Source organism: Dasypus novemcinctus, chromosome 3 (genome assembly GCF_030445035.2).
Source record: "Dasypus novemcinctus isolate mDasNov1 chromosome 3, mDasNov1.1.hap2, whole genome shotgun sequence".
Classification (NCBI taxonomy): domain Eukaryota; kingdom Metazoa; phylum Chordata; class Mammalia; order Cingulata; family Dasypodidae; genus Dasypus; species Dasypus novemcinctus.
Window position 1 is genome coordinate 121442528 of NC_080675.1, and position 25656 is coordinate 121468183.

Below are 25656 nucleotides of genomic sequence, written 5' to 3' on the forward strand. Positions count from 1 at the left end.
TTCATAGCAGGAGTATAGATCTAAGCCTATTTTAGGAGACATCCAATCTAAGCAGAGATATCCTATTAAAGAGATTCTAGACTGGTAACTTTATTTTTTTTAAAGATTTATTTATTTATTTCTCTCCTCTTTCCCCCTACCCTGGTTATCTGTTCTCTTTGTCTATTTGCTGCATCTTCTTTGTCCACTTCTGTTGTTGTCAGCGGCATGGGAATCTGTGTTTCTTTTCTTTTTTTTGTCTTTATTTATTTTTTTAATATTACATTAAAAAATATGAGGTCCCCATATACCCCCCACCCCCCTCACCCCACTCCTCCCCCCATAACAACAATCTCCTCCATCATCAAGAGACAGTCATTGCATTTGGTGAATACATCTCTGAGCACCTCATGGTCGATGGTCCCCATCATAACCCACACTCTCCCACATTTCACCCAGTGGGCCATGGGAGGACATACAACGTCCGGTAACTGTCCCTGCAGCACCACCCAGGACAACTCCAAGTCCCCAAAACACCCCCACATCTCATCTCTTCCTCCCATTCCTTACCCCCAGCAGACACCATGGCCACTTTCTCTACACTAATGCCACATTTTCTTCAATTACTAATCACAATAGTTCATGAATAGAATATCAGTAAGTCCACTCTAATCCATACTCTATTCCTCCATCCTGTGGACCTTGGAATGTTTGTTTCCACTCCACATCTATATCAAGAGGGGGCTTAGATTCCACATGGATGCTGGATGCAGTTCTCCTGCTTTCAGTTGTAGGCACTCTTGGCTCCCTGGTGTGGTGGTTGACCTACTTCACCTCCATGTTAGCTGAGTCGGGTATGTTCAATAAACCAGAGTGTAGGAGCTGAAGTCTGTTGAGACTCAGGGCCTAGCTATCACATGGTCAGTCCAGAGATTCAGGTCCCCTGGGTATATATTAAACCCCAGCACCACTGTGTTTCTTTTTGCTGCGTCATCTTGTTGTGTCAGTTTTCCGTGTGTGTGGCACCATTCCTGGGCAGGCTGTACTTTCTTTCCTGCTGGGCAGCTCTCCTTACGGGGCACACTCCTTGTGCGTGGGACTCCCCTACACGGGGGACACTCCTTCGTGGCATGGCACTCCTTGTTTGCATCAGCACTGTGCATGGGCCAGCTCCACATGGGTCAAGGAGGCCCAGGGTTTGAACCTCCCATGTGGTAGATGGACACCCTAACCACTGGGCCAATTCTACTTCCCTAGACTGGTAACTTTAGGGGAAAAGATTTTTAGGTTTTCCTTTGGTCCTGACTACAGAGTCCAGCCTTTAGAATGGAGTAGTATGGTCTGGCTGGGTCTTCTTGGATTTGTTTTAGATAGTCTCCATTATATGTGTCATGTACCAAAAGAAAATACTGTTCATCATACAATGTGCCACACATATATTCATTGTTTTTATTCCATGTATTATGGAAATAGTAAAATGTAATAGAAGTTTTAAAACAAGTATGAAAGAAGAGGAAATTATCTTAACGTTTTCCTGGTAACTTCTTTAAAAAAAGATTTATTTATTTATTTTTTATTTATTTCTCTCCCCTTCCTCACCCCACCCCCAGTTGTCTGCTCTCTGTGTCCATTCGCTGTGTGTTCTTCTTGTGTCCCCTTGTAATCTTGTCAGTGGCACCCGGAATCTGTGTTTAGTTTTTGTTGTATCATCTTGCTGCGTCAGCTCTCTGTGTGTGGCAGACTGCACTTTTTTCGCGCTTGGCGGCTCTCCTTATAGGGTGCACTCTTTGTGCGTGGGGCTCCCCTATGTGGGGAACACCCCTGTGTGGCACAGCACTCCTTGCTCACATCAGCACTGCACGTGGGCCAGCTCATCACATGGGTCAGGAGACCTTGGTTTTGAACCTTAGACCTCCAATGTGGTAGGCGGATGCTCTATCTATTGGGCCAAATCCATTTCCCCCTAGTAACTTTTTAAATAAATCTATAAATGAGAATTTTAAAAATGGAAGGATATTTTATAAATGTCACTGAAAGAGAATTTTAGGAATGGAAGGGATCTTAGTTATTCCTCATTTAATAATTAACAAAATAAGGGCACAGAGTTTAGGTCATATATTTAGTACTGGAACTGGAACCCTAACTGGGAATGCCTGCCTCTTGGTAAAACGCTCTTTACACTACATCTTGCAAATACCACTTTTTTTTCCCCCTGTATATACCACTAAAATCAGTTAATTTTCCTTTTTATGCATTACCTATAAGTTCCTAAAATAGAAAAACCCTTGGGCTTTCAAATTCATATTATTCTACCCCACATATACTAAGAAACTCAGATAGACTTTGGCTATTCAAAGATAAATAGAAAATAGTACCTGTCCTTTAGCAAATCACAATGTCCTGGAAAAAAATTACCTATACTAAATAAGAAGGGTGGAATAAGGTGCTAATTGACTCACTTTTAGTATATTTATCTACAAGTATTGCAATAAGCAGTGAAAAAATTATTTTGAAAACTTGAAATAGAATGGATAAATAAACACAATGGAAATTAACTCCTTGGACTTACTTAACTGACTCCTTTGCTACGGCTTTTTACTGGTTTGGCTTTTCAGAGACTGAGATAGGAAAAAGAAAGTGTTTGACAAGATGATTTTTTTAAATCAAATAGGCAGCTTGAGAAGCAAAGCTTATACAATACATGGAAAACAAAAAGGAGAGACTAAAACTTTCTTCATTAATTTTTTTCCTTGCTCAATCTTTCAATATGGCTCCAATTATGGCTATTCAGTATAGAAAATGCACTGGTTCCTAGAGCAAATGCCCTAATACCTTATAGTGATGAAGTGCTATATTAATTAAATTCAATTTGAAATTCTCCTTGCTTTCATGTTGCTAACACGAAGAGTATATGTAAATCATTTCTCTGTTCTTTAGGTTGAACAATGGTAATTCTTTTTTTTATATATTTTTATTCATTTTTAAAAAATATTACATTAAAAAAATATGAGGTTCCCATTCACCCCCACCGCCCCCACCCCGCCACTCCCCCCACAGTAACACTCTCCCCCATCATCATGACACATCCATTGCATTTGGTGAGTACATCTCTGGGCATCGCTACACCTCATGGTCAATGGTCCACGTCATAGCCCATACTCTCCCACGTTCCATCCAGTGGGCCATGGGAGGATCTACAATGTCCGGTAATTGTCCTTACAGCACCACCCAGGACAACTCCAAGTCCTGAAAATGCCTCCACATCTCATCTCTTCCTCCCATTCCCTGCACCCAGCAGCCACCATGGCCACTTTTTCCACACCAATGCCACAAACTGAAAATTAAGACAGGTTTGCTATTAACACATTGAGAGGGAAATGGAAAGGAGAAATGAGTTTATATGGCTACGAGTCTCTAAAAAAGAGTCTGGAGGTTGTCAGAAGGATTGCCCTTATGCACACCTGAGCAGAGTCTCAGAGACAGATAAAGTAGATACAACCCCATGTATTGGTTCTTTTGAGGGCTAAAGAGACCCACAGGTTCTATGGTCATGGCAGATGGAGTTCATTGCCATGTCAGATGGCCCTTCTTTGGAGCTGGTGTTTCTGCGTGATGGAACTGGACTCAGATGGGATCTCTTTTCACAAGACTTTCATGCTACTTTACTGGAATTGTAGTTGGTGTTGGTGTTTAAAATATATTTAGGGGATTTGAATCTCTGGACTGACAATATGATAGCCAGGCCCTGAGCCTCAACAGACTTCAGCTCCTACACTCTGATTTATTGGACTTACCCCACTTAGCTAACATGGAGTTGAAGAACGTCAGCCACCACACCATGGAGCCTAGAGTGCCTACAACTGAAAGCAGGAGGATTGCATCCAGTATCCATGTGGAATCTAAGCCCCCACTTGACATAGATGTGCAATGGACACAACCAATCCAATGTCCACAGAGAAAATGTGGCATTGGTGTGGGAAGGGTGGCCATGGTGGCTGCTGGGTATGGGGAATGGGAGGAAGAGATGAAATGGGGAGGTGTTTTTGGGACTTGTAGTTGTCCTGGGTGGTGCTTCACAGACAACTACGGGACATTGTAGATCCCCCCAGGACCCACTGGACGGAACGTGGGAGAGTGTGGGCTATGACGTGGACCATTGACTATGGGGTGCAGCGATGCCCAGAGATGTACTTACCAGGTGCAATGGATGTGTCATGATGACGGGAGAGAATGTTGCTGTGGGGGGAGTGGGGGGTGGGGGCGGTGGGGTTGAATGGGACCTCATGTTTTTTAATGTAATATTTTTTTAAAAAATGAATTAAATAAAAAAATTTAAAAAAAACAAACAAAAAAACCCACATTGATATCTGTGAAACAGGTTTTTGTTCTTGTTTTTTTAATTTCTATTGCTTGTTTCACCCCTCCTTTTGCTGCCTTTTTATGCAGGCAATGAATATGGAACCAAAGAATGGCAGTTTATTCAAACAATTTAATAGCCCTAATTGCGCAGGGTCTTTGTGTTTTTTCATGAATGTTCTCCTAAGGTTGAAACAACAGTTTTTCATTACTTTATTATAATAGTTTTCAACTTTTAGTGTGGGATTAGGCTGTACAAATGTATACCATTAAATCAAGGTGATGGATTCTTTCTTGAAGGTAAGCATTAATTTAAGGGAATCAAGGCAATCAAGAATGAATTTAAAATAATCCCTTTATTATATAGAAATGTCCAAATGGAAAAAAAGAACCAGTAATCCCAGTTAGAGATCTTGTGTTCCAGTCTAAAGTTGTACTACAATTCAGTAAATGAATAATATAATTCAAATGACTTTAATTTTAGGTGAACATTTAGATAGCTTTTTATAAATATCAAATTAAATGAGACATTTTAAAAAAATTATTTATTTATTTATTTATTGCCTGTATGAAGGTGACTGACAGCAAAAGTTAAATTAGTCATGATATTAATCTACCTCCCAAGATTTTATTGAGCACATTAGAAATATCTTTTCTTTTGAAATAAAAGAAAAAAGTCAACACATTTTTATAGGCTTAGATACATGGAGTGAAGTAACACTTTTAAACTAAGATATTTAGAAAGTTGAGTCATAGGCTCACTACAATTTTGAGCATATGACTCAGACTTTGCATGGAATATACAGTTAGTTTTAAAATGTTAGGGCACTATGCCAAGAGTGAGTACAGTTTATATAACTGAAGATTTATAGGTGCTGAGTCAATTACTCTTAGGAACTTACCCCAGAGTTTAAAATGATGTCTTTGATCAGGTCCATCAGGTCTGGAGTAGACATGTCTGCATTCTAGCTTCTCATTATGCTTAGAATAAATCCAAACTCTTATTACCATAACCTACAAGGTTGTTTATGATCTGGCCCTTCCTATCTCTATAGCTTCATTCATCTCTCCTTACTTTTCCTATTGTTCAAGGGCTTCAATCATGTTGGCCTTTTTTTGATTCTTAGAGCACACCAAAGTCTTACCTGTTCCAGGAAGCTTAAATTTCACCTCCTCAGTTAGGCCCTTCCAACGTAAAGTCAATTCTTCTAGTCCTGTATTATGTTCTTCAACACCTTTTAATTTTTTTTGTATCCTAATATATCCCTCCTTATCTCCCACCCACAGTGTGATCTTCTTGTTTCTGCTTGTTTTCTCACTGGAATGCATACTTAGTAAGGGTAGAGATCACTTCCAGCATGTTCACCATTGTATCTCCAAAAGGCTAGCACAGCATCTGGCATCAAATTAGTCATTCAATAAATATTTGTTAAATGGATGCATCAAGGAGGTAAGCTTGTTTGTATGGCGTGGTCCAGAGTTGAGGCTAAATTTGTAGAATGGGGCTGATAGAAGAAAAGATGAAGATAAACTCATAAAATGAAGATATTTGTGGAAATTTAGTGGAAATAAATCTTGGACCACAATCTTAGAAGTGCAGGAAGTAACAAATAAATTTATATTTACAAATCAACCTAGCTTCAATTTTGAGAAAATGACCCTCCTTGGTTGGTGGAAAATTTAATCTCAGTTATTCTTATTCTCGTGTTTCCCTCTTATCCCTTCAAGATGGTGTTAAGGTTCTAGGGTTTTACGCAGGCCCAAGGTGGAGGCCTCTGACAGTTAAGTCATTTGCATACCTTGGTTACTTCTGGGATGTTCACTGGCTCTGCTCACACCATGCCCTCAGGTCTGGGCTTCCTGCTGATTCCAGATTACTTTTGAAATATGACAAATATTTTTAAGGGGAGTTTATGGGCCTATCTGTTTAGATACATGCAATTGTCATTATATGAAGATTTGCTTTCTCTCCTGTGTGCTGGGGTGCTACCAGAAATATAGGAGCTTGAGTCCTATATACTTCTATCTGTACTTCTAGTCCAGGGGATACAGACACTCTTATGCTTTCCTTCTTTTCAGGACACTTGATACAACTGTTTCAAATGAATTCAGGCTTTACCCAAGTCAGAAAGCACATATGACTTTTTCCCTGACTTTGCTTTCCAATTACTAAGTTGGGCTATCTTTTTGAAAAAAAGGAGAACAGAAAAATGAACATAAATGAACACAATTTAATATTTCATAAACTTATTTTGCCAGTAGGAATTAAATAAGTTTCACAAGAACAGAGGCTGGGAGTGCAAATCTATCATGCCACTCCTCTGATTAATATATTATAATGGCCCCTTTTTGCTCTCTTAGAATAAAGACCAGACTCCTACCCACGACCGACTGTTCTGCGCAGTCTAGACCCTGCTTCTCTCTCTAGCCTCTTCATGTACTACTACTGCCCCTGTCCTTCTCTCTGCTAGGGCCACACTAGTGTTTCAGTTTCTGAAAAGGACATGTTCTCTCTCAACACAGGACTTTTGTACATGCACAGGTACCACTTCACCTGGTTAGCTCTCACTCATCCTCAAATTGTAGCTCACTGGAACTTTTGCAGAGAAACCTTCCTTACTAACCCCCTATTATAAATACTCATGGCACTATCTGCTTTAGAGTACTTAACAGTGATGGTCGCTTTCTCTCACAAGAAGAGAAATGCAAAAGGTAATTACAATGAAATCCATTTTCACGTGTTGGATTAGCAAAACCCCAAAAGTGTGACAATATATCTTTTGGACAAATAGTCACTCTCATTCACTGCTGGTAGGATTGTAACACTTGTACAACCTCCATGGAGGATAAGTTGTCAATATCTATCAAAATAATAAATACACATAGCATTTGACCCAGAATTCCACTTCTGCGAATTGATTCTACACATATACTTGCACAGTACAAAATAACATATTCATAATTTTACTCATTGCAGCCTATATTTTTGTAGCAGAAAAAGACAAGAGAAAATGAAATGTTCATCAGTAGGGGTCTGGTGAAATACATTATGACATATCTATTCAGTGAAATATAATACAGCTGTAAAAAAAAAAAAAAAGAAAGAAAGCAGCTATAAAAAAAGAAGACATGGAACTCCGAAATTCTGAGGTGGAAAGATTTTTTATCCATATTAAGGGAGAAAGGCAAAATGCAGAACACCGTGCATGGTATGTTACCTTTTGTGGAAAAAGGAGAAAAGTTAAATATACATACCAACACACATACATGTTCCATTTGCCCATATATGTATAAGGAAACACTGGAAGGAGACGCAAGAAACTAATAAGAATGAATATATTTTTGGGAGGGAGTGGGGCCTTGGAAGATGAAGAACAATATAGAATGTATGGATATAAATAATGAAAATGTTTAATACCCTTCCCTTCTATTGATTATATTATACACAACAATGAATGAGGCATGGGTTTAAAATTAATTATTGAAAAGTAAAACTCATTAAACAAAAGTTATTTTCTATCATTTATCTCTTAATGGGATAAGGGATAGAATAGAGGTTGCTTATGCAAAACTGGGTAGAGTCATTGCTTTAGCAACTTCCTATGACTTCATGATATTCATTGAAATAGATTCTCTGTATTGTGTTCATAAATTCTATCCCTAAATCAAACAAAAATAAGTATTAAGCATTGTTTCTTTATGAAGAATCCCAGGAGCTAATCTTTGTTCCCAAAGGAAATAAAACAAACAAAAAGTAACTTTTTAGGAATGATGCAGGAATCCTTTGCTTTAGAAATCTAAAGCCAAAGAGATGGCAGATATTCCAATTGCAAATGAAGATAATCTAGGACAACAAAAGAAAGAATTCTTCAAAGTATTTCTTTGCTTAGTTTGTAATTATAATGAGTATTACACAAGAGCAGTAAATAAATAGTTGTCAATGCTATTACTGCTAAGAATTTAATAGAAACAAAACTCAAAAAACAGCAGGTTATTTTATCTGGAGACACCTGAAGTTACCGTTAGTCCCTGGAGATTCCCTCTTGAAGTATATCAAGAGCATAAGTGAAGTTGAAGCGGTGTTCTCTATAGCAGCTGTAGTGCTAGTGAAACAGGTCATGGGCCTGTCTTTAATTAATTATTCTCCAATAAGGAAACATAACAAAATATTAAGTAGTACATAGTGCCCTTGATGAGATTTATGAATCCATTAATATTATTAGAATCATACACCCAAATCATGAGGTATAATGGAATCTAATGCACTCAAGATGCATAGATAAAAATTCTTACTTTTGCTTTGTTTTCAACTTTAATCCTATACAACAAAATTTTAAGGAAGCACTAAGCATCCTTTACTCGGCTGATGGACTAATTATTTCTTTTATTTAAGCATTTTTACTAGCAGTATTGACTTTTAATCTCTTGCTTTCTTCGTTTAGAATCTTGGATAAGTGTGCAACAGATGGCTTTAGTAGCTCTTGAGCAGCATTATGTTGTGAATGATTAATTTTAATTTTTTGAGAGGGAATATCCAAGTCCTAAGAGTTCTGACCCTGCTCATCATTGTTGTCTTCAAAGCTATTGGGGTATGATTCAGAACATTCTTCCCCATCCCAACCCCTCCTTTCTTCCTCCGACTTTTCCTTTTTTTAAGAGAAATACGTGATAAAATGTTTTGCAAGTCATCTAACTTTCAATAGATGGAATCATAGAAGGGCCCACTTTCCCCTGCTCTAATAAAGTTGGAACTTTCAATATCCAGCACCTAAGGAGTAATTGGGTACTTTTTAACTATTATGTGTTCTTGGTTTTGTTCTCCAAAAGCAAAGATACAAGGGAAATCACCAAAAGCTGTACTTCAAAGGAATTGACTTAATTTCCTTTTCCTATTTGGTCTACATGCACCACCTGGTGGTTAAGTAGTGCACTTGAGGTGCAGAAGGGTGTGTGTGTGTAAGTGTGTGCACATGCGTGTGCACACATGTGTTGGGAATATATAGTTGAAAGAGAATTTTAATATAAATGCCTGAATTTTGACCTACGTTAACAAGACAATTATTCTGCATCAAATACCTAATAAAACTTGAACACTACTCTATATAAGCTAGAACAGTAAGTAAAGGTAAGAATAACCCATGTTGGAAAGTAAGTTAGCTTTCTCCTATTTACATTAGCTACAGTGCTTATATTTCCATCCCTAAATTAATATTTATTTGTTGTGCTGATGTTCTTATTGAGACAAGAGTCAGACATTGCTACTTAATTTAAAACCATTTTTATTTTTAATTTTTAAGAATAATAGTTGTTTAAAATTAATGCATTCTCGTCCTTGTGTTAGTAAGTACAATAAGTCACAAGTCACACACACTAATTTTACAAATGCTGAGATTCAGGGACTTCAAGTGACTTGCCCAAGGCCTTATTGATAACTAGTGGACCAACTCAAACAAGAACCAAGGTCTTTTCACTTTTAGTCTAGAAATATGATGTAAAAGTTACATGCAATGGTGAAATATCTCTGCATGAAGATATAAACCCTTAAAGTCAGCTATGTTGTGATTTAACACATAAGATATGAGTTAATGTATATTAATAGCTTTTTCTAACATTCTGAGCACAAAGGAGTAACAATAGTAGAAATGCATGCTTGCATAAAGGCCATGGAAAAGATTTTCTATTACAAAAGAACTTCATGCATATGCTAAAAGGAATATGTTTCAAAGTATATACAACTGCTATGTTGTTAAAAAACAAACATAAAACCCTTACTCTCATTCAACTACTTCAGAATCAGCGATCGGTTTCTGCAGAGTAGGTACCCTCTTGTAGATTTAAGTATAAAACATGTTCACAGCGCCCTCTGATGACCGTTTCATTCTATACAAGACTCCTTTTATTCTTGCTGCTGTATTCAACTAACAGCTCACTGGTTAAGTTTTAATTGCTTCCAATGAGGTCAGCAAAGGTATTTATCGAAAAGCCCTGAATAAAAGGCTCCACACATACACACACAAGCACACACGCTCTTACACACACAGAAAATCCTCTTGCCTGTTGATTTATGGAAACAATTATGATTCTGCTGGAAACTTTTTCAGCTGAGAAATAGTTTGTAGCTACAGTAGAGAGGCTCAAGTTGCACAAGGCAGACAACAGACATGGAATTCTTGTGTATCCAGCTGTTATCAAGAGAACAAGTAAGTTACTGTTATTTGTCTTTAAAAATAATGATGAATGTTTTCTCACAGTTTATGTCTTTCTCTGGTTTTAGTACTGAAGGGAAAAGTAAAGTTATCAGATTTTTGAGATACGTAAATATATCAATAGCAAGTATGCTGTAGAACTTACAAGAAGTTCTCCAGAGCAATTCTGACATCTAACTTGAGAAATGTGAACATTTCAAGAGAAGAGAATTGGTTAACCACAAATGTAAAGAGCATGTCATCAAGAAATCTAGGGAAAGCATTTACATTTTGCTAATTTTAATTTTAGAAACAAATTTAAATTAATAGCTCTAATTGTAGGGTGTTTCTTCTTACAAAATAGCAATTGGAATGAAAAGTACAATCATATTCTGATTTGTCTCTACAAATGACGAACTTTAAAAAATTAATACACAGAATGTTAAATGTGTTGACATCCTCTGTGAAAGCTGTTTTAAATGTACCGTCACGGTATAATCTGCGCTGCGTATTATAATAAAATTTACCCATTGACATGTATGCAATTTTTCATCTCCCTCTCTCCTTCCCTCCCCCTTCCAAATCTCTCATTGTAAACAGAAGTCAAGTAGTAAAGAGCGTCACAGCAACTGCGTTGATTACAACCTGTTTTTTTAATCAAGATAAACCAACAGACATTTATTTAAGAAGGACTCCTGTTTGCTATCAGGAACAAAAATATAAGGCTAACAATTTGAAAAGAGCAGCGGCTTTTTCCTAAGTCAATCTACACCTCACAGATAGGAAGCGGTCAATGACCTAAGAGAAACAATCAACTCAAGATTCAGTTTTCATTATGTTATTCATGAACACCCGGAGCACTACACTATAATGCACAAATGGATACTGACATGGATCCTGCCAACTTTGCTCTACAGATCATTCTTTCACGTTATCTGTCTAGTGGGCACTATATCTTTAGCTTGCAATGACATGACTCCAGAGCAAATGGCTACAAATGTGAACTGTTCCAGCCCAGAGCGACATACAAGAAGTTATGATTACATGGAAGGAGGGGATATAAGAGTGAGAAGACTATTCTGTCGAACACAGTGGTATCTGAGGATTGATAAACGAGGCAAAGTAAAAGGGACCCAAGAGATGAAGAACAATTACAGTAAGTAATGTTTTTTATTTCAAGCACTGCTTATGAACCTTAAAAATCTGTGAAAGAATCAATTTACAGGTGAGATGCTTTCTCAGTTACCTTTATTTTTTAAAAGAAAAAACATTAAGCTAAAAATCAAACTTCTCTAAATTGAGACAGTTGAACTTTGTCCCTAAAAATATCTCTTGGAACAGGGAAAATCTTCTAATCTTATAGGTGTATTGATAAAGCAAGTTGATTTGAAAATATAACTCCATGTCCTAAGCTCAAAATGCTCACAGGTTAAGCAAAATGTTATTTTTTATTAATCTGATTTCCTGTGAAAGAATATTTTCATGATGTTGTACTTAAGCTGTGCTCAAAAATGTGTCCAGTGAGTAGTTATTAAACAGAAGGGTATTTGCTCTATCCTCATCAGTTCATGTTATAATGCGCTTGTATTAGACTGCTTGATTATCTAGGCAGAAAACATTTCCTTGATCTAAATACATTATGCCATAAAAGTTCTATGTTGTCTTAAGAGAAATATAAATGTGAGAAAATAAAAGAGAATTGGAAGACATGTTAATATGATAATTTTTACTTCTAAATCCTTATCTTTTCCCAAGTATCAGTTACTATTTTCATGTTAAAATATCAGGACTGGCTTTTCCAGTCAGCAGTTCAGATTAATAACTAGTTACAACAGTATTAAGTTTATTTGAGTGACAATATACCACTAACCTCAGCATATATGTTAAGGATTTAAAAATCTCTAAGTGAAAAGAAATTTTGTTTGCATTACTAACACTTGGACAATGCTATTGTTACATCATTTCATGATTTTGTACATGTCAAATTCAACTGAAAAAGAATACATGAGCATGATGGTATAAACATGTACCTAAGAGTGCCAGGCTTGCAGCGAAGACTTAAAATTTTTGTACCTGTTTATGAATGGCTTTTAATCTTCTAAACTAATTAACCAATAAATGGGGATTTGGGGGTTATTTTATGTGAAAATGAGAGAATCTTTTTAAGTGCGGTAGGGAGAATGTTAACGCCATTTTAATGGGATTATTGTTAGTTATGGTTTTATTATTGCTTTTATTAATAAAGGTATCATGTTAGCCCTAGAAGCTTGTTCTGGTCATAGCAAGTTTAGTTAAGTAAATAAATATTTAGAAGGAAGTTTTGTGGATATCAACTCCTATATGAGCAACAAAATTTGGCTAATAATCAGTTTATTTAAAAATCATAGAGATTTAGAATGGAAAATGGAACCCAGCACAGAGGGCAGTGCTGTGGTGGGAGTGGAGACACATAGGTCTGATCCCTTGTTTGTGAGTGATTTAGGGACAATTTTTTTAGTATTCTCAAGTGTCAATTATTTTATATGTGAAACGTGGGATAGGTACAGATAATCTCCAAGATACATTTCAGTTCTTATATTCTATTCTTAATCTCAATATATAACATAAAGGTGAACAAACCAAAGACTCATTTTATAATTATCACACCCATTTAATGAGGTGAAAGTGAATATTATCTCAATGATAAAATGAACTGTCAAAACTAATTTCAAATTGTAGTAGTAAGTTTGTTATCAAACATAAACACTGTAGAACTTTCTATATGCTAATTCTTTTTGAATGCTTTATTGAATATTGACAAAGTGAAAAATTAGATAAAAAATCCAGTGAAAGTGAATTATGTGCATAATTATTTTGGATCAAATATTTATAAGTGGAATAAATTCACAGATGTAATTTTATTTCATTTGGGATAAAATTTCTTAAAACCATGAAACTCAAGTATTTGTACACACACACAAAATTCTAGTTAGTTTATACTTTGAAACACAATTTAGTGCTAACCTTAAGTAACCATGAAGCCAATGTGGTATACCATTTCTCCTGAAACACTAATTCTACAGGAAAAAAAAAGGGAAGTTATCTTATATCATTATAAATTAGAATGTCACAGTATCAATGTAGTAGAAAGACTTGATAGCTCTTATGCAAATAATCTTCTCTTTTCTAAGGTTTTTCATAGACTGTATATGGAATGGTTTTTTGGAGTAACAAACTCTCCTGCCAAGGAAAACTTGCATTGGGATCCCTTAAGTAAACCCTAAAATAGTCAAACTGTCCTGCGTGAAGAAGGAGTCAAACAGGCCTCTCCATAGTTAAAAGAGGAGAGGTCATTTTTGTCTATAGGAAATCCTAATGTACAGAAGGCTATACTGCAAAGAAGACTATATGGAGAATATCATTAAAAGAGAATTCTGATAACCTTTCCTAATATTTAAGGGGCATCTTTACTAATTTTTAAGAGTAAATGTCCCATACATAAAAAAAGTACAAATTGACATATGTGAGGTTGAAACCTATCATTTACCCTTTTACGGCAGTCATGGGGCTGCTTTTATCCAAGCTACTTTATTAGCAAACCCAGGTACAAAGAATGTGTGCAGCAAAATTTGTTTTGAAAATATCAAAGATGAAAATAGAAATTATAAAATTTGAAAATTATTTATATTTCACAATCATTCATTGACCAAATGAATGAACAAATGATGCTTCCTTCATATTTTTATTAAAATGAGAGTAGAAAGTAAATGGGTTGTCTACTAGATTTAAATGCAAACTCTGAATTTCATTTTCAACGTTCTGATAACATTAAATTTGCTAACAGGTTGGGAACTATTTTTCATTGGAGGTCTTTTATGATGACATAGATTTTAAGGTCTTAGATAAACTTTTGCAAGAAAAGTTAGATGCTGGAAGGGCGAACCATAGTAATCGTTCTTTTAATATCACAGGAAAGTCCCTAGTTCATCCTCATGCCTTTGCTTTGAATGAAAGGAAGAGTGACCTGAGGCTGTTAATGGGTCTTACAAGACTGTTTACTTTACCAGCAGAAGCACTGCTCCTGCGTAGGAATGTTGTTTATATAACATTGGTAGGATATGAATTGGTGCTAGTAGGAGAAGTGAAAAAAACTGGGTACGTAATTCTGTTTTTAGAAGTTGTTGGGCTGGGTAGGTTGATGAAGATAGAAGAGGAGAGTAGTGGGGATGTGGGGGTCTCATGTCTTTAGGGAATTTTAGAAATGACTTAAGTTACCCTGGGTTGTGTGGATCTCACTTCATTTTTTACCTTAATTACAGTGTTACTTTTAGGAATATTTTATATTTAGATTAGAAACTTGCAAACGGAATAGATAAAATTGTAGAAAGAGTGCTCCAAGGAAACCAACAAAAATAAGACTTCTATTAGTAGACATGTAAGCAAGACCTAACTATGAAATCTGGGAACTCATGAGAGACCAGGATAAACCCGACCGTATTTCTGACTCTTCAGGGAAGAGGAGGAGCCCTTCCTAGAGAACCGGTCCTAAGGACTGTACACCAATTTTACCCAGGAGGAAGAAAGCCTCTCCTCTCAGCTTGTTCTCTGGTGGTTCCAAATTTAGCCTTGTAGTAGGTTTCTATGTAATGAAGCTGGAACCTAACCTAACTAATAATAATGGTGATAAAAGCATAAAGTGTCACTCCAAAGCGTACATTCAAAATGAAAGAAATATTCATGCTCTCTACAAAAGAATGGGCTGGTGATGAATAGTCAATAACTTCTTCTTCTGTTGTCAGAGCTCTTCCCTTGAGGACAAAGCCAGTGGGTGAATTTAGAGAACTGTTGGACCAGGCAGCCATCAGCAGACAGAGGCAATCACTCCACACTTGACAGAAATAACACTGCTGTTTAAGCTGGGAATTGAGGTGCTGAGTGAGAGACAGCAGCAGTGTACTGGGCAACCGACAACCACCCAGAAAGACAAATGTGGAACAGAGAACCCAAACCTTCGGGATAGTATTCTTGCTTTCAGCATCCAATTACTAAAAAATTGTGGTCTTCCTAACAATGGTCAGTACTGCTCATTCTTTTAAGAAGAAACCCTTAATTGTCATAAACCACTGATACAAGAAATATGCCTCATTTGGTTGTAATTCTGCATTGTAAGTTCCATAACAAGAAAAGGGTTAGCCATCTTGAAAACTTGCCAATGATTTGGCAATATTCTCTTTTGGATTGTTAGACTGTGACAGGATATGGCCTAACAATTGGCAAAAAGAAAATAAACACAGTGTTGTTGGATATGACTTTGGCCACAAAACCTTCAGAGACTTAATTGTCAACAATTCTTTGGATAGGCTCCTACTCGACAATAATCTCAGCTAATAGGTAGTAAATACACATATCACCTCTGAATATGGAGATGGTAAGCTTGCTTATGTTTCAACTGGTTCTTAGCAAGTTATCTAGGTGAATGAGAATTCACTTTATCACCTTGGGGAAAAAATAGACAAGAAATATATCTTTGGAGTTGAACACAAATCCTAGATATTTTTGCAAAGATGGAAACCTGTAGAACTGGTGAGCTCATTGTCTGAAATAAGCTGTCAAGGCTTGCAATTATGGAGGATGGATAAATTGTGTGGGGAACAGATCCAGAAATACTGGCTATTTTTAAAATCCTATATTAAGGATTGTTTTTCATTTTATAGTCTTTCTCTGCTTTTCTAGCTAACACAGTGCCCGACACTTATTCAGTGCTCAAACACTTCATTGATTGTTACAGGTACATCTCTTACTTCTCTTGTAAATCCTCATCTGAACTGACCATTACTTTCTTTTCTACATCCATCCAGAATACTTAGTTAAAAGTTCCAACCTAAGTACATGTAATTCTATTGGCTGTCCTCATGTTAGCATTGGTTAATGGTCAATAGTTGAACATTCTCCTGAATCTTAATTCTGTCCTCCAAACTAGCCTGAATCAGGAGTGAATCTTCATTATCAATCACAGGACAGTTTTAAAGTGTATTTGTTAGAAATGGGTACAAATTACATAACATTTTACAAACTAAAGTTGGTGAGAAGTATAGAGAAATGTTCTTATTTATGATTATTGTTTCTAATCAGTTGTGAGGACACAGAAAGAAATGCACAGTTTAGGCACAATCATACTCTCAGTAAGCAATTTGTTTTCTTTCCTATTTGAAAAAAGTGGCAGGGAGGAAGGATGCAGAGCTTTAGAATGCATCTGCTCATGTATTTTTCCTTCTACTGCAGTTGAATGGTGGGTATTCTTCAGCCTATAGTTTTAGGGCATTCATAGACCCAAGTGAATTGGAGGGAATGCAAGAAGCCAGCTTTTATATATATGGAAGGGTCTGCCTTTTCTAGATTTGTCTAGTTCTCAACTTTGGCTAAATATTGCAATCATTTGGGGAACTTTAAAAAAAATACGGATGCCAGGTTTCACCTACAGAGATTCTCATTAAATTGATCTAGGTGCATCTTGGGCATTATAAATTTTAACCTCCTCAGATGATTCCAATGGGCTGCCAAGGCTGAGAACTACTGGCCTAAGGGGACCACATTAGAATTACTGGGGAAACCACAACTCAGTTTAAATCAGAATCTCATGAAGGTGGGGAGGATCCTGGCATCAGTAATTGTTAAAGATCTCCAATGATTCTAATGTGCAGTCAAGGTTGAAAACTTAAGAAGACTATGTTCTAATTCAGCTTGGACCTCCTCAAGTGTTGTGCATGTATTGGAACTCTAAGAAGCCTCCTAGTTAACTTGCATCCTGGAGGATTTTGAAATGAGCTTGATCAGAAATGGTTCCCTGAATTATGCATTAAGGGAGTTCTTTTGGGCCCATCTGACCTCCTTGACAAATCTTGGTAGCTCCAACATTTGATGAACTGGCCAGGAAATACATATGATGATAACTCTATAGCTACTATCTAAGAAGGTTGTTTTCATGGATGAATTCTCTACAGGGAAAAACAGGTTCCACTCTCAGAATGACAGAAAGGACTACATTTCTTCTGATACTTTCAAGGGATGCTGCAGCAGGGGACCTGGAGTACAGGCATCAATGCCAGCTTAGCAAAACTTAATGACCCATTTATGATTCTGATCACAGATGTCCCAAGATTAGGGTCTTCCCTCTAATAGCCACCCCACAAAGTTCAAAGGCAATGATTTGAAGTGGCAGACTCTGGTCTAGAAAACCCAGGGAGGAAGAAATCCCAAGTCTAGAGAGTCTATTGAGATTAGCTCAATGGCTATGAAGCAAGAGGTTGATTCTCTTTGTAAATCTGGAATTAATACCCAGTATTAAGGCAAAGTTTTCTTTATTTTCTAAGGATCCTAATTTTCTCTCTTTGTGTCAAATAATTTTTGGTAGCATAATAACTTCCCTTAGTACTACTACTGGAATAGAATACTTTTCTATATTTCAATTTTATATATAGCACATAAAAGAAAAGGATGGAATTGTGTATACTTAATTTGGAGAAAATTTTTTGCTAAATAAAATGGGTTTCCACATGAATTCCTCAACCATATCTAATCTTTCTACTTGCAAGAGGTTGGAAAATAAAAATCTGCTTTTAACAAGGTTCAGAAATCCATGTTAAAGAGCCACTAAAGAGAAGGGATGTGGCACAGGGGGTTGAGTGCCTGCTTCCCACATGGGAAGTCCCAGGTTCGGTTCCCAGTGCCTCCTAAAAACAAAAACAAATAACAAGCAAATGAGGAAACCAACTTGGGGAGCCAATGTGGCTTAATGGTTGAGTGAAAAAAAAGAGCCACTGAACTATTTCCAGACCAAGATTCATATCTGCATTTGAGATTATATCCGTACCTGACTTAGGTAGAGAATCCATACTAAACTCATTCACTAAAAAAGAAAATGCCATTAGAATTATTTAGCTAGGTGTGTGAATGGGTTTACTTAGTAATTTATAAAGACAAAGGGATTAGAGTGGGAAAGGAGAGAGATAAAACCTTGCCTTTTTGGGGAAGCAGATGTAGTGATTGAGCACCTGCTCCCCGTGTATTAGGTCCTGGATTTGATCCCCAATACCTCCTAAAAGCAAAACAAATAAACAAAAAATTCCTTTGCTTTTTTGGCAGACACCATTCTCAGAGGGGAAAATATAAGGGAATCTCATAAAATATAGCTCCCCTAACTTTTTTGATGCACTTAAGGAATAAGGACAGTGGAATGCAGTGGACTGACAAGATAACAGAGAGAGGATTTCTGAGCGCAAAATAAAACACATGAAATCAATAAAATGCTGAATGTTGGACTTAATTAGAAATTGATATAATAGGGCACAGAGGGTGATAATAGATTATTGCATGTGTCATTCAAACAAAGTTTGAACATAGCCATTAATTTGACATTCAAGACTATAATAATCTTTGTTTATTTATGATTATTATGAAACCTACATAAGAGTAGAGAAACAAGGCATATTTTACATCTTTAAATACCGTATTTATCATGTTCTGTTAAAAGCTATTGTAATATTTTCCATTTAATCTGCCTGTTTGAACTTTAGATGTAATTTATTTATTTATTTATTTTTAAAGATTTGTTTATTTCTCTCCCCTCCCCCCCACCCCAGTTGTCTGTTCTCTGTGTCCACTTGCTGCATCTTGTTTCTTTGTCTGCTTCTGTTGTTGTTAGCGGCACAGGAATCTGTATCTCTTTTTGTTGTATCATCTTGTTGTGTCAGCTCTCCATGTGGGTGGCGCCATTCTTAGGCAGGCTGCACTTTCTTTCGCGCTGGGCGGCTCTCCTTATGGGGCGCACTCCTTGCGCGTGGGACTCCCCTACGCGGGGACACCCCTGCGTGGCAGGGCACTCCTTGCGCGCATCAGCGCTGCGCATGGGCCAGCTCCACACGGGTCAAGGAGGCCCGGGTTTGAACCGTGGACCTCCCATGTGATAGACAAACGCCCTAACCACTGGGCCAAGTCCGTTTCCCTTTAGATGTAATTTAGATAACGTTAATAAAAAGATTTGACACCAAATTCAGAATTAAGTTAACCTGCAGATTTTTCTCAAGGGAGAATTTTCCAAACTGTCTTTCTTAGAACACTAACATCCTTTAAGATGTTATGGTTTTTCCTGCAGTGTGATTTCTGTGGCTAACAGATTATAAAATATTAGGTTAAAAAGTTGAACAAGCTTTTACAGCAGGATTTATCTGAACCTATACTACACTGATATGAATGGCAATGCTTTAGGATAAGATGATACAGCATTGCCTTTTTTGATGACACACACACACACAATTTGGTAGCACATTTAAATTTCATTAAACTGCTATTTGGGAGCTATTGCCTTGGGATCTGTATTTGGTGTATTCAGGAACTAAACAAAACAAAGCTTCTACTTGACTGTTTGGTTCAAATAAAACGGCTATAAAGTTATCTGAACTAATATTTTAAGAATGACATTGGACCAAGCACTTGCACCTAAATAAGGACTGACTTTGGGACACTCAAATATGGCATGGATGATGTGCTGTAATCTAGAGATTAACAGTAAAATTTAAGCCTGGTTTGGAGTTCTGATCTGCTTTAGAAGACCATTCACCTAATTTAAAATGAGGTCTAACAACTGTTATTTGGGCAATATATAAAATGACCAGAAACATTTCCCATGCACTAACCTAAACATGTTTCCCAAAACATTTGGGAAATGTCCCATCATAATTGAAAAAATGCTATCTTATATACTTATTGCAATAAACTTTGTTTTACTTTTCAAAAGAGTAGTTTTCAGTAAAATCTGCAGTTATTTCAATTATATCAATAAAGAATAAATTTCGCTTACTGGATAAATTTGGAATTTAGCAAAACATGAAAGGAGGATTGCAAATTTAATAAATTCACATCAATATTCTCTGAAGAGGTCACTTAACTGAGATTTTTAAACAGAGATGGAGCCAGTGTGATTGGGATAGAGGTTTTAAACAGGGACAGGGCTTCAAAGTCCCAATTGCTTTTCTACCCTGTATGGGTAGAAAATACATCTGCCTTATCTATGGTACTTTCTGTTTGCATTTGGCAACTTCACCAGAATGTTAGCTCTTTGAATATATCTTACCCTTCTTTTTATCTTCCATTTGGAGAAGAAGCAGCAACTAGCCAATTGCACAAGAGGTGGAAGAAAGGAGAAAGAACAGAAATCATTCAATATATTTCTCCCTTAAGTTGTTACAAATCTGTGGTTAGTTATAGGCAAGAACTTTGGATTACTACATTATCATGAGAATTTAATGCAGACAATATTAAAAGCTTTGCTGAAATAAAGAGAAGTATAACTCACTTACCTCTCACTATTATGAACAAAAAAGGTATTGCTTCCAGAACCAATTTAAGATTTTTTTATGTGATTTCAAGGAATTAGTAGAAAAGTTGTTTAATTGCAGAGGCCAACTATCTAAGCAGTTGCAGGTACCACCAGTGACTGAAAGGGAGATGGGCAGGGCATGGTGAAGACCAATCTGAAAGAGCTGAGGCTCTCCTCAGCACCCATTCTTATTCTTATCTGACAGCAAACTAATCCCTGCTTATCAAAAGGTAATAATTCCATATTAGCTTAAGGAATATCTGCATTAAAAGACATTATCTGTACAGAGAGAGAGGAAAAGTCTTTAAGAATTTCATGGTTATATAATAGAAAACTAACACTGGGTTGATATTTTGGGGCAAGGGCCACTCTACTAGCAAGACTGACCTGGACCATGGTGAACCTGTATTAAAGGGAGGAGAGGTCATATGGTCAGGGAGAGAGAGCTGGGAAAAAGGGGAAAGCTGGTGAATCTACTCTCTTAATTTGTTTTAGTACCAGTAGTGTGATTCTCACTATTGGTGAGAATCTTTGGATATCTCTTACCATACTTCTGACCACAGGCCTGGTTCATACAGAGGCACATTGAGGTGGATGGGGAGATCACCTATAGACAGTAGACATTTCCACCTTTGTTGGCATGAATAATGAGGACATTATACAAAACTTTGAAAGACTGGTGACCTTTTTTTCATCCTTTCATTCATTCAACAAATAGTCATTAATACCTTCCATATGCCAAACTGGGGATACAGTAGTGAACAATTCCACAGTCTATGTGCTCAGAGAATTAACAATCTAGCTGTGGGTGGAAGATGCAACACAGAGCAGCAAGTTTAGAGCACATAGCCTGACTTGCGGAAGGGGGTCATGGAAGACCTCTCAGGAGGTAATGACATCTCAGCTGAGACCTAAAGGATGAAAAGCATATAAGTGAGAGAGCCAGTATATTCCCTGGGGAGGAAATATTTTATATAGATGCTTGGTAATAAGAGAGTGTAGTGAAAGGATTAGGAAATGGAAAGTAATTCTAACATCTTTCTAGGTGCCAATGTTAAACTTACCAACATTTAAAAAAAATATTAAAACATTTTTAAACATTAACAAAATGAGAAAGCATTTCTCTTTGTTAATTTTCTGACTTTGCCTGCCTGCTGTTTACTAAAATTTGGCTATTTCCTTTAAAGGGTGGCATTTCCTTTAAAGGCATAATTAAAGTTCTGCTAATTGGGATAATATATATTTTTTCTGGATAACTTTACAAACTTTTCTTATTCAGTCAATAACCTGCTTTAGTCAGCTGTTCACAAATACTCACTATAAAAGCTTTATTATCATTATGGAGGATTTTTTCCATAGCAATTTCTAAAGAGTGCAAGCCACAATGGTTTTGAAGCTTATGTTTAGTCTATAAGGACAAAATTATGGAGGCTGTCACAGACTTTAAGATGATATACTTTTGTTAATATTAAAGTTGGATCTCCTCTTATAGCCACATAATTAGAATACTCAAGAAAAGGAGAGTATGTAATTTTACTCTCTCTAATTCATGTAAATAGGCAGGAGCATGGGTATTTTCCCATATAGCTAAATGTCTTGAGGTGTCTACATTTCTGAGAAATTGGACTTGCCGCCTTTCCTGTGCAAATAATGCATTATAGAATAATGTTGGATGCTTAATAGAAACACAGATGTGCTGTTGATTTTGAAGAAATTTTGGCCAAATTCAGCCTTTAAATTTTCTGTTAGCTGGCTTAAAGTTGATCAGATATTGAATAATAATTCAATTCTAAAGAAGTTGAGCTTAAATCTATATATCGTTGTTAAGTTGTACTTGGACATAAAATTTCTGATGCTTTAAAGTACCATTTAATAGTTTATCAAGCAATCATGTTAACATTACTATCAAAATTACTGCACTGTGGGAAGTAACTACTGAAGAATGACTGTTACCACTCAGCTTTCCCTTAAGAATAAGGGCCTGAACTCTCAGAGGAGGGAATTAAGGCAGTTAACGAGGAAAAGATGTGGCATAACATGGCCAAAAGACAACATAGCCATGAGGCCCCGTTGAGACCTTGACCCTCACCTCTTTCCAGAATCTCCCCTTGGCCTCAGATATTCCAAATAGTCCTCCCCATTTGCTCTCACCATTGTTGGGCTGGGCAATAACGGCAGGGCCCCTCTCCTTTGCATTAGCAAGGGGAATAATTAATAGTTTAAAAGGTAACCACACAATGCAGATGGCTCTGGAGTTCAGTGCCATGTCAGTTGGCCTCTACTTTGGAGTTTGTGTTCCTGAGTGTGATGGAGTTGGACTCAGATGTGACCTTTCTACACATGCCTCTTCTGTCACTTTTATTGGGCCTGTAGTTGGCACTGGGGTTGGTGTATACTCAGGAGACCTGAATCTCTGGACTGTCCATGTGACAGCCAGGCCCTGAGCCTCAGCTGACTTGCAACTCCTACCCTCTGGTTTATTGGACTTATCCCGGCCAGCTAACAGGGAGGTGAAGAAGGTCAACCACCACACCAGGGAGCCAAGAGTGACTATAGCTGCAAGCAGGAGAATTGCATCCATCATCCATGTGGAATCTAAGCCCCCTCTCAATATAGAGGTGAAGTGGACATCACCATCCCAGGGTCCACAGGATGGAGGAATAGAGTATGGACTAGAGTGGACTTACTGATATTCTACTATGGAACTATTGTGATTAGTAATGGAAGAAATTATAGAATTGATGTAGAGAAAGTGGCCAAGGTATCTGCTGAGGGTAGGGAGAGGGAAGAAGAGATATAATGTGGGGGCATTTTCAGGACTTGGAGTTGTCCTGGGTGGTACTGCAGGGACAGATGCTGGACACTGTACGTCCTGCCATGGCCCACTGGGTGGACTGGGGGAGAGTGTAAACTACAATGTAAACCATTATCCATGTGGTGCAGCAGTGCTCCAAAATGTATTCACCAAATGCAATGAATGTCCCACATTGATGGAAGAGGTTGTTGATGTGGGAGGAGTGGGGTGAGGGGGGTGTGTATATGGGGTCCTCTTATATTTTTTGAATGTAACATTTAAAAAAATAAGAGAGAAAAAAAAAGAAAAAGAAAAAAAAAAAAAGAAAAGGGAAAAAGGTAACCACACAAGTCAGAGCTCCCTCTCTCTGCCTAGAGGAGCCTGCACCAAATCTCAGTGTGTATTTCTGTCTTTCTCTCCCATTTCTCAGCAAGCTCTGTTCTTTTCCCCCATTTCCCAATAAATTTTTTACTGACCTTCAAAAAAATATTACTGCATTGTGTAGGAATAAATTTTGCTTGTTATTGTTGTCATAGGTATTCTAATTCAGCCTATGCAAAACCACATAGTGTACAACTGGGAGCATTTTTATTGAGTGGCTAAGTAGATAATTGAAATGTAATTCTTTAAAAATATATATTACAGTTGAATTGGTTCAGAATACTTCATTTCATTCTCGAAACATCCCTTTGCGATAAGCAAGCAATCATTCTCTTAGTCCATTTCAGGAAAGGAAAAAAAGAAAAAAACCCTCAGGAGAGATCAGCCTGCTTGTTACGTTTTCTGGCATATAGGTTCCATTTTAAAATTACACTTAAGTCTGGTTTGCCTCCTATTTAGTTGTTGGTCATTTCAATTAAGAAAGACTGGTGTTGAAAATTAGTGGATGATTCAAATGATCATATAAAAAACTTCTGCATGCAATGATTGATTCTTTTCTGTAAATATTTGGTTGGTTAGTTAATATCTACAAAAATAGATTCTTGAATAGTAGGCCTGATGAGTTCACTGTATGATCAACATTGTTACATATTAAAGAGCAAGAAGTTCATGAAAGAATATAGCTTTAAAAGATCCAGGGGCAGCTGAGTCTGGTCACAGGCAATGATGAGAGGAGGCTTCTCCAGGGAAGGCTGCTTCCCAGGGGAGACAGGGTTAGCCATGGAGAAAACTGAGTTCAGTAGCGGAGTAAAGATAAAGCAAAGTTCACAACTTTTACTGTACACTTATTATTTATGTATGTTCATGTATGAATATACACTTAAATATTTATGAAAAAAAAAAAGACAAAGCAAAGGCTTTTGCCACCTCTCTTAACTTCACACTTGCTCCTCCACCCCCCTCCACCCTGCCTGAACCACTCTGGCCTCCTTGCTGTTCCTCCAGTGTACCAGGCATGCTCCTGCCCCAGGGCCTTTGCCTGGCCATTCCCTCTGCCTAGAAAACACTTTCCCAGATTTCCACAAGGCTCATTCCCTCTCTTCATTCAGGTCTTTGGTCCAATGTTACCTTCTCAGTGGGGCCTTCCCTGGCCACCCTAATTAGGAAAGCACCTGCTCCCTCAAACCAGCCTTGCCAACCAGTGACCCTTATCATCCTCTTACATGCTTTATATAAGAAAATTTACATTTTCTTGTTTATTGTCCCTCAGCAGGCCACAAAGGCGGGGATTTTTAGCCATTGCTCTTTCTCCAGGGCCAAGGACAGGGTCTGGCACATAGTAGGGCTTAATAAACATGTTGAAGGGTGGGTGGTGCTCGCTGGAGGACACTGTGAGGGCAGTGGTGAGAGCAGCCATGCCTGGATGTCCTGCTTTGGTCCTGTTCTCCTGGGGGTGACAGTGCTCTCAGAAGTGGCTTCCCAGCTGCCCAGCCTGCCCACTACCCGGGGAGCCTGCCCCTTGGGTCTGGCTCATCCCCAAGGACTGACCTCTGCCCATGTGGTCTTGAACAGCTGGGATTCCTGGACACTGCCCCCACCCAAGCTGC

At 37.5% G+C, this 25656-nt stretch overlaps 2 protein-coding genes across 2 annotated transcripts in view; one reads left to right on the forward strand and one right to left on the reverse strand.

The window, feature by feature from the left end:
• Nucleotides 1-25656, reverse strand: part of FAM227B (family with sequence similarity 227 member B) — a 276142-nt gene that overhangs the window by 67752 nt on the left and 182734 nt on the right. The gene's annotated exons all lie outside the window — the stretch shown is intronic.
• Nucleotides 10324-25656, forward strand: part of FGF7 (fibroblast growth factor 7) — a 56788-nt gene continuing 41455 nt past the window's right edge. Inside the window, exons 1-2 of the mRNA XM_004471790.5 lie at nucleotides 10324-10535; nucleotides 11121-11676. Coding sequence (XP_004471847.1) covers nucleotides 11391-11676 — 286 coding nt within the window. The 5' untranslated portion in view covers nucleotides 10324-10535; nucleotides 11121-11390. The remainder of the gene's footprint in view (nucleotides 10536-11120; nucleotides 11677-25656) is intronic.